At 50.3% G+C, this 18,662-nt stretch overlaps 1 protein-coding gene across 3 annotated transcripts; it reads left to right on the top strand.

Annotated features, from left to right (window-relative positions):
• The first annotated feature begins 21 nt into the window (after positions 1 to 21).
• On the top strand, positions 22 to 16,983 carry TKFC (triokinase and FMN cyclase). 3 transcript variants are annotated; one of them, XM_075280803.1, is made up of 18 exons: positions 22 to 76; positions 7,500 to 7,538; positions 8,465 to 8,654; positions 9,255 to 9,365; positions 10,158 to 10,339; positions 11,397 to 11,475; positions 11,889 to 11,978; positions 12,063 to 12,097; positions 12,993 to 13,077; positions 13,537 to 13,626; positions 13,710 to 13,826; positions 13,905 to 14,021; positions 14,495 to 14,632; positions 14,708 to 14,814; positions 15,487 to 15,590; positions 16,074 to 16,107; positions 16,178 to 16,267; positions 16,346 to 16,983. In XM_075280803.1, the coding sequence occupies exons 2-18, from the start codon at positions 7,533 to 7,535 to the stop codon at positions 16,502 to 16,504; spliced, it is 1,734 nt and encodes a 577-aa protein (XP_075136904.1). In that variant the 5' UTR covers positions 22 to 76; positions 7,500 to 7,532; the 3' UTR covers positions 16,505 to 16,983. The 3 variants fall into 3 exon arrangements, with proteins under 3 accessions (XP_075136904.1, XP_075136905.1, XP_075136903.1); XM_075280804.1 differs by lacking the exon at positions 22 to 76 and adding an exon at positions 4,930 to 5,005 and having other exon boundaries at positions 7,498 to 7,538; XM_075280802.1 differs by lacking the exon at positions 22 to 76 and adding an exon at positions 6,228 to 6,386 and having other exon boundaries at positions 7,498 to 7,538.
• The last annotated feature ends 1,679 nt before the right edge of the window (positions 16,984 to 18,662 follow it).

The raw sequence follows: 18,662 nt of genomic DNA, 5'->3' as shown, positions 1-18,662 counted from the left end.
CGGCCAAGAGGGGCCAGAGCGGCCGCTACTCCATAGAGAGGAGACCGGAGGACTAGAGCGTCTCCGCGATACGGAGGTAGAAAACAAAGGAGGCCGCCAAACACACAGAGTGAAGCGGCCCTGATAGTAGGACAGGCTGCAGAGATGTAACGTGTACAGGCCTCTGGTTACCAGACTATACCATAGAGAGGAAGATGTAGGCCATGTAGGAGGATAGAGCCTAGAGGGACAGAGCGGCCGTGTAGGAGGATAGAGCCTAGAGGGACAGAGCGGCCGTGTAGGAGGATAGAGCCTAGAGGGACAGAGCGGCCGTGTAGGAGGATAGAGCCTAGAGGGACAGAGCGGCCGTGTAGGAGGATAGAGCCTAGAGGGACAGAGCGGCCGTGTAGGAGGATAGAGCCTAGAGGGACAGAGCGGCCGTGTAGGAGGATAGAGCCTAGAGGGACAGAGCGGCCGTGTAGGAGGATAGAGCCTAGAGGGACAGAGCGGCCGTGTAGGAGGATAGAGCCTAGAGGGACAGAGCGGCCGTGTAGGAGGATAGAGCCTAGAGGGACAGAGCGGCCGTGTAGGAGGATAGAGGTGTGAGGGACAGAGCGGCCGTGTAGGAGGATAGAGGTGTGAGGGACAGAGCGGCCGTGTAGGAGGATAGAGCCTAGAGGGACAGAGCGGCCGTGTAGGAGGATAGAGGTGTGAGGGACAGAGCGGCCATGTAGGAGGATAGAGGTGTGAGGGACAGAGCGGCCGTGTAGGAGGATAGAGCCTAGAGGGACAGAGCGGCCGTGTAGGAGGATAGAGCCTAGAGGGACAGAGCGGCCGTGTAGGAGGATAGAGCCTAGAGGGACAGAGTGGCCGTGTAGGAGGATAGAGGTGTGAGGGACAGAGCGGCCGTGTAGGAGGATAGAGCCTAGAGGGACAGAGCGGCCGTGTAGGAGGATAGAGCCTAGAGGGACAGAGCGGCCGTGTAGGAGGATAGAGGTGTGAGGGACAGAGCGGCCGTGTAGGAGGATAGAGGTGTGAGGGACAGAGCGGCCGTGTAGGAGGATAGAGGTGTGAGGGACAGAGCGGCCGTGTAGGAGGATAGAGCCTAGAGGGACAGAGCGGCCGTGTAGGAGGATAGAGCCTAGAGGGACAGAGCGGCCGTGTAGGAGGATAGAGCCTAGAGGGACAGAGCGGCCGTGTAGGAGGATAGAGCCTAGAGGGACAGAGCGGCCGTGTAGGAGGATAGAGCCTAGAGGGACAGAGCGGCCGTGTAGGAGGATAGAGGTGTGAGGGACAGAGCGGCCGTGTAGGAGGATAGAGCCTAGAGGGACAGAGCGGCCGTGTAGGAGGATAGAGCCTAGAGGGACAGAGCGGCCGTGTAGGAGGATAGAGGTGTGAGGGACAGAGCGGCCGTGTAGGAGGATAGAGGTGTGAGGGACAGAGCGGCCGTGTAGGAGGATAGAGCCTAGAGGGACAGAGCGGCCGTGTAGGAGGATAGAGCCTAGAGGGACAGAGCGGCCGTGTAGGAGGATAGAGCCTAGAGGGACAGAGCGGCCGTGTAGGAGGATAGAGGTGTGAGGGACAGAGCGGCCGTGTAGGAGGATAGAGCCTAGAGGGACAGAGCGGCCGTGTAGGAGGATAGAGCCTAGAGGGACAGAGAGGACGTGTAGGAGGATAGAGCCTAGAGGGACAGAGCGGCCGTGTAGGAGGATAGAGCCTAGAGGGACAGAGCGGCCGTGTAGGAGGATAGAGCCTAGAGGGACAGAGCGGCCGTGTAGGAGGATAGAGCCTAGAGGGACAGAGCGGCCGTGTAGGAGGATAGAGCCTAGAGGGACAGAGCGGCCGTGTAGGAGGATAGAGCCTAGAGGGACAGAGCGGCCGTGTAGGAGGATAGAGCCTAGAGGGACAGAGCGGCCGTGTAGGAGGATAGAGCCTAGAGGGACAGAGCGGCCGTGTAGGAGGATAGAGCCTAGAGGGACAGAGCGGCCGTGTAGGAGGATAGAGCCTAGAGGGACAGAGCGGCCGTGTAGGAGGATAGAGCCTAGAGGGACAGAGCGGCCGTGTAGGAGGATAGAGCCTAGAGGGACAGAGCGGCCGTGTAGGAGGATAGAGCCTAGAGGGACAGAGCGGCCGTGTAGGAGGATAGAGCCTAGAGGGACAGAGCGGCCGTGTAGGAGGATAGAGCTTAGAGGGACAGAGCGGCCGTGTAGGAGGATAGAGGTGTGAGGGACAGAGCGGCCGTGTAGGAGGATAGAGGTGTGAGGGACAGAGCGGCCGTGTAGGAGGATAGAGGTGTGAGGGACAGAGCGGCCGTGTAGGAGGATAGAGCCTAGAGGGACAGAGCGGCCGTGTAGGAGGATAGAGCCTAGAGGGACAGAGTGGCCGTGTAGGAGGATAGAGGTGTGAGGGACAGAGCGGCCGTGTAGGAGGATAGAGCCTAGAGGGACAGAGCGGCCGTGTAGGAGGATAGAGCCTAGAGGGACAGAGCGGCCGTGTAGGAGGATAGAGCCTAGAGGGACAGAGCGGCCGTGTAGGAGGATAGAGGTGTGAGGGACAGAGCGGCCGTGTAGGAGGATAGAGCCTAGAGGGACAGAGCGGCCGTGTAGGAGGATAGAGGTGTGAGGGACAGAGCGGCCGTGTAGGAGGATAGAGCCTAGAGGGACAGAGCGGCCGTGTAGGAGGATAGAGCCTAGAGGGACAGAGCGGCCGTGTAGGAGGATAGAGCCTAGAGGGACAGAGCGGCCGTGTAGGAGGATAGAGCCTAGAGGGACAGAGCGGCCGTGTAGGAGGATAGAGCCTAGAGGGACAGAGCGGCCGTGTAGGAGGATAGAGCCTAGAGGGACAGAGCGGCCGTGTAGGAGGATAGAGCCTAGAGGGACAGAGCGGCCGTGTAGGAGGATAGAGCCTAGAGGGACAGAGCGGCCGTGTAGGAGGATAGAGCCTAGAGGGACAGAGCGGCCGTGTAGGAGGATAGAGGTGTGAGGGACAGAGCGGCCGTGTAGGAGGATAGAGCCTAGAGGGACAGAGCGGCCGTGTAGGAGGATAGAGGTGTGAGGGACAGAGCGGCCGTGTAGGAGGATAGAGGTGTGAGGGACAGAGCGGCCGTGTAGGAGGATAGAGCCTAGAGGGACAGAGCGGCCGTGTAGGAGGATAGAGCCTAGAGGGACAGAGCGGCCGTGTAGGAGGATAGAGGTGTGAGGGACAGAGCGGCCGTGTAGGAGGATAGAGCCTAGAGGGACAGAGCGGCCGTGTAGGAGGATAGAGGTGTGAGGGACAGAGCGGCCGTGTAGGAGGATAGAGGTGTGAGGGACAGAGCGGCCGTGTAGGAGGATAGAGCCTAGAGGGACAGAGCGGCCGTGTAGGAGGATAGAGCCTAGAGGGACAGAGCGGCCGTGTAGGAGGATAGAGCCTAGAGGGACAGAGCGGCCGTGTAGGAGGATAGAGGTGTGAGGGACAGAGCGGCCGTGTAGGAGGATAGAGCCTAGAGGGACAGAGCGGCCGTGTAGGAGGATAGAGCCTAGAGGGACAGAGAGGACGTGTAGGAGGATAGAGCCTAGAGGGACAGAGCGGCCGTGTAGGAGGATAGAGCCTAGAGGGACAGAGCGGCCGTGTAGGAGGATAGAGCCTAGAGGGACAGAGCGGCCGTGTAGGAGGATAGAGGTGTGAGGGACAGAGCGGCCGTGTAGGAGGATAGAGCCTAGAGGGACAGAGCGGCCGTGTAGGAGGATAGAGCCTAGAGGGACAGAGCGGCCGTGTAGGAGGATAGAGGTGTGAGGGACAGAGCGGCCGTGTAGGAGGATAGAGGTGTGAGGGACAGAGCGGCCGTGTAGGAGGATAGAGCCTAGAGGGACAGAGCGGCCGTGTAGGAGGATAGAGCCTAGAGGGACAGAGCGGCCGTGTAGGAGGATAGAGGTGTGAGGGACAGAGCGGCCGTGTAGGAGGATAGAGCCTAGAGGGACAGAGCGGCCGTGTAGGAGGATAGAGCCTAGAGGGACAGAGCGGCCGTGTAGGAGGATAGAGCCTAGAGGGACAGAGCGGCCATGTAGGAGGATAGAGGTGTGAGGGACAGAGCGGCCGTGTAGGAGGATAGAGGTGTGAGGGACAGAGCGGCCGTGTAGGAGGATAGAGGTGTGAGGGACAGAGCGGCCGTGTAGGAGGATAGAGGTGTGAGGGACAGAGCGGCCGTGTAGGAGGATAGAGGTGTGAGGGACAGAGCGGCCGTGTAGGAGGATAGAGGTGTGAGGGACAGAGCGGCCGTGTAGGAGGATAGAGGTGTGATGGACAGAGCGGCCGTGTAGGAGGATAGAGGTGTGAGGGACAGAGCGGCCGTGTAGGAGGATAGAGCCTAGAGGGACAGAGCAGCCGTGTAGGAGGATAGAGCCTAGAGGGACAGAGCAGCCGTGTAGGAGGATAGAGCCTAGAGGGACAGAGCGGCCGTGTAGGAGGATAGAGCCTAGAGGGACAGAGCGGCCGTGTAGGAGGATAGAGCCTAGAGGGACAGAGCAGCCGTGTAGGAGGATAGAGCCTAGAGGGACAGAGCGGCCGTGTAGGAGGATAGAGCCTAGAGGGACAGAGCGGCCGTGTAGGAGGATAGAGCCTAGAGGGACAGAGGGGGAGAAGTAAAACAACATGATGCGAATGTGGCCTTACATTAGTGGGCTGTGGCACCTCCACTGATCAGCTGTATGAAGAGACTGAATGGGATAAATCTGTAATACTTAACACTGACACGACTAGACTGTGTGCAAAGTGAACAGAGCAAAGTAAGCCATGAAGAGGCTGCAGCCCCCTGCCGAAAAATGTTACAGCTTCTGCCTCCATACACATAAACAGCTGATCAGTAATAGCGCTGCAAGTGGGACCCCCACCAAGCTACTACTGACAGCTTATCCTCTCCAGACCCCCTGACTACAAACTTATTACCTATCCTGTGAATTATACACATCAATCTTGGTGCAAGCCCTTGAAAAGGCGTCTTCAAGACTCCATATTAAAGAGATCACCAGGATCCAGCATATAAATCCAGGTAGATACGAAGATTATAGGTAGGTTAGATCATATATAGATCACATCATCATAGGTTAGATCAGGGGTAGGGAAACTACAACTCCCAGCATGCTCCATTCACTTCCATGGGAGTTCCAAGAACAGCAGAGCAAGTATGCATGCTGGGAGTTGTAGTTTTGCAACAGCTGGAGAGCCGTACGTTCCCTACCCCTGGGTTAGATCGTAGGTTAGGGTTATCTGAATCACAAGCTGTTTTGCTCTTATGATTTGGATTCTCTGTTGCCAAGATGTTGCTATCAAAAGAAGAAAGTGATAAGACCCTTATGGGACAAAGAGCTCGTTTGCATATTAACACAAGCAGTGCTATCTCAGCAATGGATGTGTTGATTCACAAGGGGAACACTCTGTGTGATTCAGCCGGGTTCTAGTGATTGGATCCCTTTAATGGTCTATCCTTAGTATGCGATCAGTGGGGTCTGACAACCAGTAACCCCACAAGATATTCTGCACTCTTATATAATGAGTGGAGATCTGCTGCAGTCCTGTATAATGAGTGGAGATCTGCTGCGGTCCTGTATAATGAGTGGAGATCTGCTGCGGTCCTGTATAATGAGTGGAGATCTGCTGCGGTCCTGTATAATGAGTAGAGATCTGCTGCGGTCCTGTATAATGAGTAGAGATCTGCTGCGGTCCTGTATAATGAGTAGAGATCTGCTGCGGTCCTGTATAATGAGTGGAGATCTGCTGCGGTCCTGTATAATGAGTGGAGATCTGCTGCGGTCCTGTATAATGAGTGGAGATCTGCTGCGGTCCTGTATAATGAGTAGAGATCTGCTGCGGTCCTGTATAATGAGTGGAGATCTGCTGCAGTCCTGTATAATGAGTAGAGATCTGCTGCGGTCCTGTATCCTGTGACCTTTCTGTATCTCTCATCACACTGCTGGGCTGTATACTGTGTACTGTACTATATATACTGTGTACTGTACTATATATGCTGTGTACTGTACTGTATATACTGTGTACTGTACTATATATACTGTGTACTGTACTATATATACTGTGTACTGTACTGTATATACTGTGTACTGTACTATATATACTGTGTACTGTACTGTATATACTGTGTACTGTACTATATATACTGTGTACTGTATATAGCTGTATACCAGTCATGCTCATTCCATTCTTTGCTACTTCTTCTATAATACTTGCTCCCTGCTGACAATAAATTCCTTGTTTGTTTTCAAGCCTATTTACTACCCATAAGACACCAGGGTGATTCTTGGCCCCGGTATAATCACATGACCATCCTTTTATACTCTGACCTAAGTGTAAAGTTCTGCTCCGAGCTTTGCTCTGCAGATGTCCCCGGTGCTGGCTGTAAGCAGCGTCACTGTGCTGTAAGTCATTGCCTTTTATTGCTGTCATGTTGTCTGCAGATGTCTTGTCAGTTATTGTGCATCTTCTGTGGACCATCTCCAGTCCCTGTTCAGCCTGCACGGACATTCTCCAGTCACTATGCAATCTGAGCCATGATTTTCTTGTTTCTCCTGTGCATTCTGCAATCTGATTCTCCAGTTACTGCGCACTCGGTGTTCTAAGGCTGAGTTCACACTACCATTTATTCAGTGTTATAGGATGAGAGCAACAGATATTTAATGACAGATGCAGATGGAGCCGTCCACGTCACGTGTCTGTCTGCATTAACCCCAATGTAAAAAAAAAACCCATGACAGACGTTTTCTTGCATGCAGGACTTTTTCTTCCCTTACAAAAGCAAAAAAACTTGATGGGGAAAAAAAAGTGTCTGCCGTGTTCTTTACATTCTGCAATCATGTTCTCTGATCACTGTTCATCCTGCACTGATGTTCTCTGATCACTGTTCATCCCGCACTGATGTTCTCCGGTCACTGTTCATCCCGCACTGATGTTCTCTGATCACTGTTCATCCCGCACTGATGTTCTCCGGTCACTGTTCATCCTGACCTGTTGTTCTCTGGTCACTGTCATCCTGCATTGATGTTCTCTGGTCACTGTCATCCTGCATTGATGTTCTCTGGTCACTGTCATCCTGCATTGATGTTCTCTGGTCACTGTCATCCTGCATTGATGTTCTCTGGTCACTGTTCATCCTGCACTGATGTTCTCCGGTCACTGTTCATCCTGCACTGTTGTTCTCTGGTCACTGTCATCCTGCATTGATGTTCTCTGGTCACTGTTCATCCTGCACTGATGTTCTCTGATCACTGTTCATCCTGCACTGATGTTCTCTGATCACTGTTCATCCTGCACTGATGTTCTCTGATCACTGTTCATCCTGCACTGATGTTCTCTGATCACTGTTCATCCTGCACTGATGTTCTCTGATCACTGTTCATCCTGCACTGATGTTCTCTGATCACTGTTCATCCCGCACTGATGTTCTCCGGTCACTGTTCATCCCGCACTGATGTTCTCTGATCACTGTTCATTCTTCCCTGATCCTCTATTAACAATTTGTGTTTCTTGCAGAGGAGACCTCACCACTGCCTGAAGAAGACGACACTATGGAGGTTTGAGATGTATTTGGGCCTCACTTCTGGTCCTGTGTATATTCTTCCCCCCTATAATGTCCTGTATATATTCTTCCCCCCTATAATGTCCTGTATATATTCCTTGCCCCCTGTAATGTCCTGTGTATATTCCTCGCCCCCTATAATGTCCTGTATATATTCCTCGCCCCCAATAATGTCCTGTATATATTCCTTGCCCCCTATAATGTCCTGTATATATTCCTCGCCCCCTATAATGTCCTGTGTATATTCCTCGCCCCCTATAATGTCCTGTGTATATTCCTTGCCCCCTATAATGTCCTGTGTATATTCCTCGCCCCCTGTAATGTCCTGTGTATATTCCTTCCCCCCTATAATGTCCTGTGTATATTCCTTGCCCCCTGTAATGTCCTGTATATATTCCTTGCCCCCTATAATGTCCTGTGTATATTCCTTGCCCCCTGTAATGTCCTGTATATATTCCTTGCCCCCAATAATGTCCTGTATATATTCCTTGCCCCCTATAATGTCCTGTGTATATTCTTTGCCCCCTGTAATGTCCTGTATATATTCCTTGCCCCCCTATAATGTCCTGTGTATATTCCTCGCCCCCTGTAATGTCCTGTGTATATTCCTTGCCCCCTATAATGTCCTGTATATATTCCTTGCCCCCTATAATGTCCTGTATATATTCCTTCCCCCCTATAATGTCCTGTGTATATTCCTCGCCCCCTATAATGTCCTGTATATATTCCTTGCCCCCTATAATGTCCTGTGTATATTCCTTGCCCCCTATAATGTCCTGTATATATTCCTTGCCCCCTATAATGTCCTGTATATATTCCTTGCCCCCCTATAATGTCCTGTCTATATTCCTCGCCCCCTGTAATGTCCTGTGTATATTTCTTGCCCCCCTATAATGTCCTCTCATTCTTCTTCTTTCCTAGATCAGTAAGAAGCTCCTGAATTCTGTCCCTGGTTGTGTTGATGACGTTCTGCACGGCCTGACTTCTTGCTGTCCGGGGCTGCGTCTACTGCAGGGACACCGCGTCATATTACGTGCAGATCTGGATCATATTAAAGGACGTGTCGCACTATTGTCTGGAGGGGGCTCAGGACATGAACCAGCACATGCAGGTCTCTGCTCTCAGGATTCTTCTCTGCACTTTCTTCTTAGGATTTCTCTTAAGCTGAAGGTTCGGGCTACAAAGTGACGGGACATGTGACATAAAATCCCAACACAATAATGTCACGGTATCTCTCTGGTTTCGCTTTGCAGCATCATGTGACTGTAATGCATCAGTCCCAGAAAATCCAAACCTGTAGGATTTTGGTTGCATGTGACCTTTTTTAGACTTCAGTAGAAATCACTTGTGATATGTGCGACTAACTTGTGTGTGACGACATGTAGCATAGCGGCTGTGGTTTGCTGCAGCTCTTCACCACCCACGGGGCTGACATGGCCGAACCCGCAGCAATAAATGACATGTCGCAGCGTGAGACATTTTGCACTGGCCGTACATCGCAGCAGGTTACCTAATGGTTATTCCGCTGTGACTAACCTGCTGCGAGTCTGACCTGTGTTTACATGGCCTAAAAAAGCTAAATATGGAAGACATCAGGAAGTAAAAACCATTGGGGACCCAGATGGCACCAGATCCTGAGCAGTCAATGAAAGGGCAACGCCACTTTTACTCTCTTAATCTCTGGCAACTCTGCTATTTTTCCTTTTTACAGGGTACGTCGGGCAGGGCATGCTCACCGGGGTCATTGCTGGTCCTGTCTTCACATCACCTCCGGTTGGAAGCATTGTGGCAGCGATCAGGACAGTAGCCCAGGCAGGAGCAGGTACAGTATTTCTCTGTTTCATATCTATATAGTCATGGGCTTTACTTGTTATGGACACGTATCCCCTATCCATAGGACATGGAATAAGTGCACAATTACCATGGGCCCAATTGCTGAGTGCCCCAGTGATCAGGGGGATGCTTCTGCAGCCCCATAGAAGTTAATGGTGCATCGGTCACACAAGCGCACTGACGCTCCATTCATATGGAGGCTTTAGCATATATGGTGTCCTATCAGTTTTTCTGCTGTTAATAATCACATTATGGCTGCAGCACATTTTACATTTGTCTCTGAGGCTGTGGTCGTATACAGGAAGGAGCAGTCTGACCCCTCCACTATCCATTACAGATAATGTTCTGCCAGGAGTAACTGTACAATACCAAGCAAACAAATACCTGAAAAAAGCCCAAGTGATCATAATAGAGGAGATTTAGGAACACCAAACTATAAATACTGGGCAGCTGGAAAAAACACACAGGAAAAAACCAATCTGTGATCTCAGTCAGTAAAGCCGCTGCTGTCTGCGAATAATATCCCATCTGTAATAACACAAGCAGCCAGAAGTTGGTACAAGTACATAGAAGATGGTTCTTACATTGTAAGCTGCAAGATTTGCAGAAACCTCAGTCCTTTGCACAGAACAACAGCTGGCAGACATGTGTGCGGAATCAGGGATGCAAATCCGAAACGTACAGCAGGCGCAAGTGTGAACCTAGCCTTAAATATCCCTGACGTCACATCCCAGGTAATAACTACCATTCCTCTGCGCTGCTTCTGTTTCTTCCTCCACAGCTGGAGTTCTCCTACTGGTGAAGAATTACACAGGGGACCGTCTGAATTTTGGGTTAGCTCTTGAGCAAGCAAGGAGGGATGGGGTGGACGTGGAGATGGCGGTGATTGCAGATGACTGCGCCTTCTTCTCACCTCGCAAGGCTGGACGCCGTGGACTGTGTGGGATCGTACTAATTCATAAGGTGGATTCCATATTTTGTACTCTTCTAATGTGCAGATATGTAAGGTGTAAGATTCTAATTCACATTACACTTGCCGTGTATATCAGAGGTATGTATAGTGTGAGGATACCGCCAACACTCTGTATCTATACATTAGCTCCAGCACCTATAGGCTGTTCTGTTAAGGAATGTTCACACTATTGTCATTAAAGTCACTGAGAGTAGCAGACATTAATGGTAGTAGAGCGACGGACACAGGTGGAGCCCCTCCCCCCCCCATCTGGCATTCATTCCCATTGACTCTAATGTAAACAACATGGCGGACGCTTTCTTCCATCAGAAAAGTAACAAACATGATAGAATAAAACCTTCCTTCACGTTGTTACGTTGCCGTTACAGATGGATACCAGATACGGGACTCCCATGCGTCCGTCTATTGTCATTAATGTCTGTTGCTCTTGTCCTCTGATGATACCGAATGTACCTCTAAACAATAGTAAGGTGTTTTTTTGTGGGATACCTCTGGATAGAATAATGTGGTCACTTTCACTATTCTATCCAGCTGAATAAATAAGTATAATGTTGTATACTGGTCCAATAGAGGAAACTTGTGCAAATTCAGTGGGTAAGGATGGACAATGGGTAACCCCAAAGAAGGAGACATTGTTTGGGGCTGAATTAGGGCTCAGGAGATAAAGGAAAGGAATCCCCATCAGAAGGAGGGGGGGCATAATCTATAGATAATAACCATAAGGACATTGTAGTAAGGATGACAATAGGCACAGAAGTCCGTCAAGTTCAACCAACTACATGTTCGCCAAGGGATGGCCTCAACCATGACATAAGGAGATTATTGGAAAGTCTTGCACCAGTCCTCTTACCAGTTACGTTCCCTGCACACAAGCATGGGATCATCCGATGGTCTGCTCCGTTCCCCTGTAAATAGATCAGGTCTCATCAGCTCCGTGTCATTTCCATGTGCCATCCGCTGTATAATGGTCCCCTCCTCGGAGGCACACTCGGCAGTGCACATGGCATCTGACCGCTTCGTATACTTACATTCTGTCCCTTGTTGCAGATTGCTGGAGCTCTAGCAGAGGAAGGAAAAAGTTTGCAAGAAATCTCTTCATTCGTGAAAACTGCTGCAGCAGGAATTGGTATGGAAAACGTTGTGCAGAGATGAGATACTTGACAATTTGTGTTGTTGTGTAACCTCACTACTACCCCCACCACCACTGGCCTACTATGCGTGCACTTACATCTCTTTGCCACCAGGTGATTTTGTATTTGCATATGATGGAGAGACATTGTTTCCTGTTATTTCAATCATTGTTAGATTGTACACACAGAGGGGTAAATGCAAGTTCCAGGGCACTGAAATCTATAACAGGGCTCCGAACCACTACACATTTATATAGTGCAGATCTAAGGGGGCTTAGATACCCTACAAGACCGCTCTGGTGCATCCACGGTCCCTGCACATCTGATCACATCACATAGCACCAGCGGCGGTCAGGTCACACCATGTGTTATATTTCTGATGTCCGCCCTCATTGCTGATATTTTGTAGGTACCCTGGGAGTCAGCCTCTCGCCATGCAGTGTGCCAGGCTCAGGACCTACCTTTAACCTTGGCTCTGATGAGCTAGAGCTGGGACTAGGTAAGGCGGCTGATAACACCGAGTGTAACGCTCTAGACGTCTGCATGTTCTCTATTTAACCCTGTGCTGTTTGTGTCTGCTTAGGTATACACGGAGAAGCTGGGGTACAAAGATACAAGGTATTCAGAAGACAGAGGCCTGCAAATGAGGAGAAATTAAAGGGATCGTCCAATTTAAGGAAATTAATGTGATTGTTTGTATTATGAAAAGTTGTACAATTTTCCAATAGACTTTCTGTATCAATTCCTTGCGCTCTTCTAGATCTCTGCTTGCTGTCATTTATTCTCCTAACTCCTAGTGAATAAAAATCAGTCCATGGTCATGTGATGGACACACCGGTGCACGGCTCGTTACAAGACAGGTCTGATTACTGTGCTGGGATTGTAACGAGCCATGCAACGGTGTGTTCCTATCTCATGACCAAGGACCGATTTTTATCCACTGGGAAGTGAATGAATGACAGCAAGCAGAGATCTAAAAAAACAGAGTGGAATTGAAACCAAAAGTAGATCGGAAAATTGTAGAACGTTTCATCAGCATTTCCTGGATTGTAATATTGCTGACCTATCCTCTTGCCCCCCGGATTCCCAACAATCAGCTGTTTGAAGAGACTGCAGTGTTTGGATGCACAGCACAGCGCCACACATTGTATGGTGGTTGTGCTTGATATTGCAGCTCAGCCCTCTTTAGTTGAACGAGACTGAGCTGCAAACAGGTCATGTGACTGGCCTATGAAGTGAGATCAGCGCTCATCTAAGCACTGCTGTCTCTTTGATCAGTATCAGACACCCATTGATCAGATATTAATGACCTATCCTAAGGTTAGTTGTCAGTATTTAACTCCCGGGAAACCCTTTTACAGCACAATTTTTGTTATTTTTTTTCATTTTGCAGTAACTATAGGGGGTTATCAGAATCACAGCTTTGTTCAGTGCAGTCTTTGGTGTCTAATATTATATTATTTGGGGTGTATGACAGGCCGCCGCTCCTCACATGGATGTTTTACCTCCACAGATGATGTCTTGTGATGAGGTTGTGAAGATCATGATCGATCACATGACTGACCCCGCCAGTAAGTCGAGAGTGGACGTACAGTCAGGTGAGCGCGGCCATTGTGTCTGCCTTATAAATACTGATACTAAACACTGACATCCCCATGATTGGGGCATCCTTAGGGTCAGCAGAGGGAATGAGCCACGGAGCCGTCACTCTTGTACTAGACATCAGCGCTTGTGTGACCTGTGATATCCCATGTCCTTTGCTTAGGCTGCTGATAGACCTCAGTGGTCACATGCGGCAAGATCTTCCACCAGAACAAGCCCTGGGCCAGCAATGGTGGGAGACATCTTCCCTGGCCTCCTTGCAGAAAACTGCAATTCCTTAAGAACCGCTATAACAGCCTAGTGATTTTTCGGCCATTAACAATCACCACTGAGCTCACGGTCTGACCATCTTCACGCCGCACCAGCCTTGGCTACTTCTCAGATACAGGTCAGCCGCTGTGTGAGACGTCTTCCACAGTGTTTTCATGGCTTTCTCTTCTCACCTTTCTCTTCAGGTGACTCCATTATACTAATTGTGAATAATCTTGGCGGTTTATCGTGTCTGGAGCTCCAGATCGTGGCCAGCTCGGCGGTGCGCTTTCTAGGTTAGTTCACAAACACACGACCCGTTCTTTGACTTTCAAGTAACTTCATCGACCTCACAGCAACATTTGCTCTTTCATTAAAGAGGGACGTGGGCTCCGCATTGAGCGTGCAATGACTGGATCCTTCATGACCGCCCTTGAGATGAGCGGCGTCTCCCTCACCTTAATGAAGACGTCACCAGAAATCCTGCAGCTCTTTGGTAATGGCCTCTCTGGTGGCATCTGATCACGTCGGGCCACATACTTGGGCTTTATTCGTCTGTCTTTTGTTGTCTCAGACAAGGACACATCGGCTCCTGCTTGGCCTCGCGTGCCTCATGTTCCTGTAACGGGTCGGACACGCACTTTCCCATGTGCTCCAGAAAGCCCACAACCGAAAGAGTCTCATCCTGATGGTGCGTCCTATGGATAGGTATCGATCATGGCTTCACATTGGCCATGTCAGTCCTACATATACATGCATAAGATATACAGTAGAGCAAAGTGCTGTATCTGATTATCCTTGTCATATAACATAACCCTATAGGGTGTCTGTCCATATACATGTCGTGAGGGGCCCTCCTCTATCAGACTGAGATAAGAGCTGCTGCAGTTACATGGCATGGCCACAGATGTATCTGTATATATTACACTACATATACTCTGCAGTCACTCTAGGGCAGGGGTAGGGAACCTTTGGTTCTCCAGCTGCTGTGAAACTACAACTCCCAGCATGCTCCATGCACTTCCATGGGAGTTCCCAGAACAGCAGAGCCAGTATGCATGCTGGGAGTTGTAGTTTTGCAACAGCTGGAGAGCCGTACGTTCCCTACTCCTGCTCTAGGGGATACTGAGCAGTGTTATAACTCTTGTACCGTCTTTGTGCTAGTCCTGAGCGTGCAGGTTTATAGCCGCGTGCTTGGATACGTGTGCAGTGCTCTTCTATCCCTGGAGGACGAGTTAAATGACCTGGATCGGGCCGCGGGGGACGGTGACTGCGGGAGCACACATGCCAGGGCAGCCCATGGTGAGTTATAACATTGTGGTCTATGTGATCCGCCACGCCTGTTATACATTGGTTCTAATCCTTGAATCTCTGCAGCCATCGAGGACTGGATCAGCAGCGGGCAGGTCCCTTCTCACCCATCCAGGTTTCTGGCAGCATTGTCACATGTATTGCTGGAGAAGATGGGCGGCACGTCGGGCGCGGTGAGATGATAGTATAACATTTACGATTTTGACGCTGTTAGTGGTATACCCATCATCCATTCGGAGTGTCATACTACTGTTGTAGAAAAATCAACTTTAATTCCATATGCACAAGCTGTTTGGTGCACCCGGGGTGTGGCCTTGACTGCCAGGGCATCCATTTTGCCTCCGGTTGCCATCTAGCACTACCCTCTAACGTAAAGATTGCGAGAAAGATTAAGACAAATGCAGCAGCAGACTCAGCAATGCACCGGGTGCACTGAACACTTATCAGCATGTGGATGAAAAGTCTCATAGAAGTGAATGGGACCCCCATTATTGTGATCGCTGGGGTCCCAGTGGTCAGACTGAAACAACCCCTGTAACATTGGATGGGTCTGAACCACAATCCTAGATAATGGCCTGGATTTATCAGTCATGAACGTTGCTCTATAGTGATGGTTTGGGTGGGCACACAACTGACGTAACCCAATATCTGTCAATGAGGGTTAGAACAACAGACACATATGGAGCCTGATGTACCCCATTGACTGTGATAGGGTCCATCAGGTGTGAATGAAAGTGTAGGACTTTTTGGTCCGGCGATTTGGGTGTCCTGCGATAGAGACTCTGATATGAACGAGGCCTTAGTTGTTCCGTATTTACATCTCCCTGTTTTATTGCCCTTTTTAGCTATATAGTCTTTTCTTGATGGCTGCCGCCCAACCCTTGCAAAATCAGTCTGGACCTCAAGCATGGGCAGCAGCTATGGAGGCCGGGGTACAGGCTATGAAAAGGTAAAAACAAAAACCTTCTAGTTGCAATATGTTTACCCTGCCGTATGTACGCTCATCTAGAAAAGATTCAACCTAAAATTTATGGGGATGTGTCAAAATCTGCTACAAGTAAAGTGGTATTGGCCATATAAATGGATAGGTCATCAGTATGAGATTGGTGGGGTCGCTGGTGTTAGAGGAGGCCACAACGTTCAGACAAGTGCTGTGACCTCCTCACTGTATACCAGGCACAGCGCCCTACATTGTATGGTGGCTGTGCTTGGTATTGCAGTTCAGTGCCATTCACTTGAATGTGTTATCACTAGGCTGTGAGATGGAAGCAGTGTTCACTTGAGCGCTGATTTTCGGGGGTGCCAGATGTCAGACCCCCACCAATCTGATATTGATGACCTATTTAAAAAAAAACTCTTTAACATCACCCTAAAGCGTCCTACCATCTAATTGTGATTTGTATGTTAACATTGGATTATTTGCTCTCTGTAGATATGGAGGAGCAGAGCCCGGTGACCGGACAATGGTAAGAACCATTCACATTATTACTAATCTCCATCTCTTGTGTCACTACGTCTTACGCCATTTCTCCATAGCTGGACGCTCTGTCTGCGGCTAATGTCGTCCTGCAATCTCTGCGCACCCCAAACTCTAATGCCATGGAGATTCTTGGCCGTGCCGTGAAGGTAAGATCTCCTCAGGTGTATACGTTTGGGATGACCAGGTAAGTTGTGTGGTCATCTGACTGTGTCGCTGTCTTGCAGAATGCATCAGATGCTGCAGAAGAGACAAAACACATGACGGCTGGAGCCGGCCGGGCCAGTTATATCGGCTCCTCCACACTCAGTCGTCCAGATCCCGGAGCCAAAGCTGCCGCGGCTATCCTGCAAGCAATATGGGTCGGTCTGAATGACGGCTCTTAGACTGGAAGCTGCTTGTTATGGGAATATCTTGCTGGTATCTGTTCTCTATTTTACACTTGTATAAACCAGCCCTAAAGCTGAAGTGCGCACCTAGTAATATATCGCTCTGTAGGCGGCCATACACATTAGATAGCTGTTGGCTAAATGCTCTATATTGCCCGACTCTCCCATACACAAGCCTGAGTAGAGGGGAGAACGCTGCTGCCAGATCCCTCTGGGGATAACATGGGTATGGAATCTGCTGCCTATTCCCTATCAACAATCAGGAGCAGTCACAGGGTCCCCATACTCTTGCTCTGAGGTCCTTGCCAAAATTGTCAGATTTGGCCAACATACATCTAATGTTTATGGCCAGCCTTAGTCAACCATATGCTGGACTGTTCTGATTTGCTGATAAGTGGCTGCCAGGATCCACATCTACCGGATAGAAATACCCATTGCATTCCTGCTGTAGACAAGCAATACATTCCTGAAATAAAGAAAGACTTGTTACTGTAAGCATCCCGGAGAGTCCTTCATCTTCATGGCCTTCTTTTATTAGGTACATAGGAGTCTTTCTTCAGATGATTGTGTTATTGAGGGAGGGGTGTCCTATGCATACTTGTAAATCTCAATCTATTGCTTCTTACTTACCTTCCTATATTCCAGGGGTCTTCACTAACATGCATTAGTTTTGGATTGGCAGAACAGGGGAGAACAGAAGCCCTGACCTGGTTCTAAAGCCTCCCCATTCTGTAGGCCTTGGGCCTGTGGTGCACAGGTTCGGGTGAAGCTAGATACTTACAGGCAGCCTGTTTTTACAAACATGTGTGATAGAATGGGTCGTCCAGGGAGGGGTTCGGCCTCAGCGACCACACGAATCAACAGAGCGAAGAAGGACAGAGCAGCCCAATAGTGTAACTCCAAAACCAGAGGACACACGAGGTCACCTGCCCCCCGAGGCAAAAAACACAGACCGTACCCGCAGCACAGTCTGTGTCCAAAAGCAGCCCCCTAGGAGGACACACGGGGGATAAACCACAGCTCATCAACTCTCCAGGCCTCGCTCACGGGTATAGGCCACAAGGTCCCCAGGCATAAATGGGCACAAGTCCTCCGCCAGGCTCCCTCAGGACATGGGGATCTTCTGTCTGCCGACCTTCTGCTGCCTTTGTTAAACTTATCTTTCCCCCTAACTAGGAATAAATCCACAAGTATCTGACTCTGCAACTTTCCTGCACCCCTTCTTATACCCCTACTAATTGGGGTGACTAGACAGGCAGACTCCAGTCTCACTAGGGAAGGACGAGAACCCTGGACGGGACATCTCCAGCAGACCTGGCACAAAAGATGGATCCTCCAGAGCTGGTCCTCACATCATCACCCACGAGCGCTATTGTTAAAAGTAGAATGAACCGAAGCAACTCAGCTATAAAGAGTCGGCAGATCATGTAAACGGAGCGGAGTCACCAAGTGCGGAGGCCTATAGTAAATAAGAGCAGCCAACACTCTGCAGACGTCTCCTCTCATGTTACATGTATGAAGTTGTAGACAATTAAAAGTCAAACCTTTACATAAATATAAATGATTATATGTAAAGATTTCCTCTAATCATCTATGTGGTGACATCTTTTGTCTTGTTCTTGCAGAAACCGCTCCCCATAGCCCCCTCTATCTCTTGCACAGACCGCTCCCCATGGCCCCCTCTATCTCTTGCACAGACCGCTCCCCATGGCCCCCTCTATCTCTTGCACAGACCGCTCCCCACGGCCCCCTCTATCTCTTGCACAGTCCGCTCCCCACGGCCCCCTCTATCTCTTGCACAGACGGCTCCCCACGGCCCCCTCTATCTCTTGCACAGACCGCTCCCCACGGCCCCCTCTATCTCTTGCACAGTCCGCTCCCCACGGCCCCCTCTATCTCTTGCACAGTCCGCTCCCCACGGCCCCCTCTATCTCTTGCACAGTCCGCTCCCCACGGCCCCCTCTATCTCTTGCACAGACCGCTCCCCACGGCACCCTCTATCTCTTGCACAGACCGCTCCCCACGGCCCCCTCTATCTCTTGCACAGACCGCTCCCCACGGCCCCCTCTATCTCTTGCACAGACCGCTCCCCACGGCCCCCTCTATCTCTTGCACAGTCCGCTCCCCACGGCCCCCTCTATCTCTTGCACAGTCC

Source organism: Leptodactylus fuscus, chromosome 7, assembly GCF_031893055.1.
Source record: "Leptodactylus fuscus isolate aLepFus1 chromosome 7, aLepFus1.hap2, whole genome shotgun sequence".
NCBI lineage: Eukaryota > Metazoa > Chordata > Amphibia > Anura > Leptodactylidae > Leptodactylus > Leptodactylus fuscus.
This window is presented reverse-complemented; position numbering and strand designations above follow the sequence as displayed.

Bases quoted from the DNA above. Each gene is read 5' to 3' on its own strand.
- TKFC (XM_075280803.1), top strand. The intron at 10,340-11,396 runs GTGGATTCCATA...CCCTTGTTGCAG, and splicing joins GGATCGTACTAATTCATAAG to ATTGCTGGAGCTCTAGCAGA. The intron at 12,098-12,992 runs GTATTCAGAAGA...TTACCTCCACAG, and splicing joins CTGGGGTACAAAGATACAAG to ATGATGTCTTGTGATGAGGT.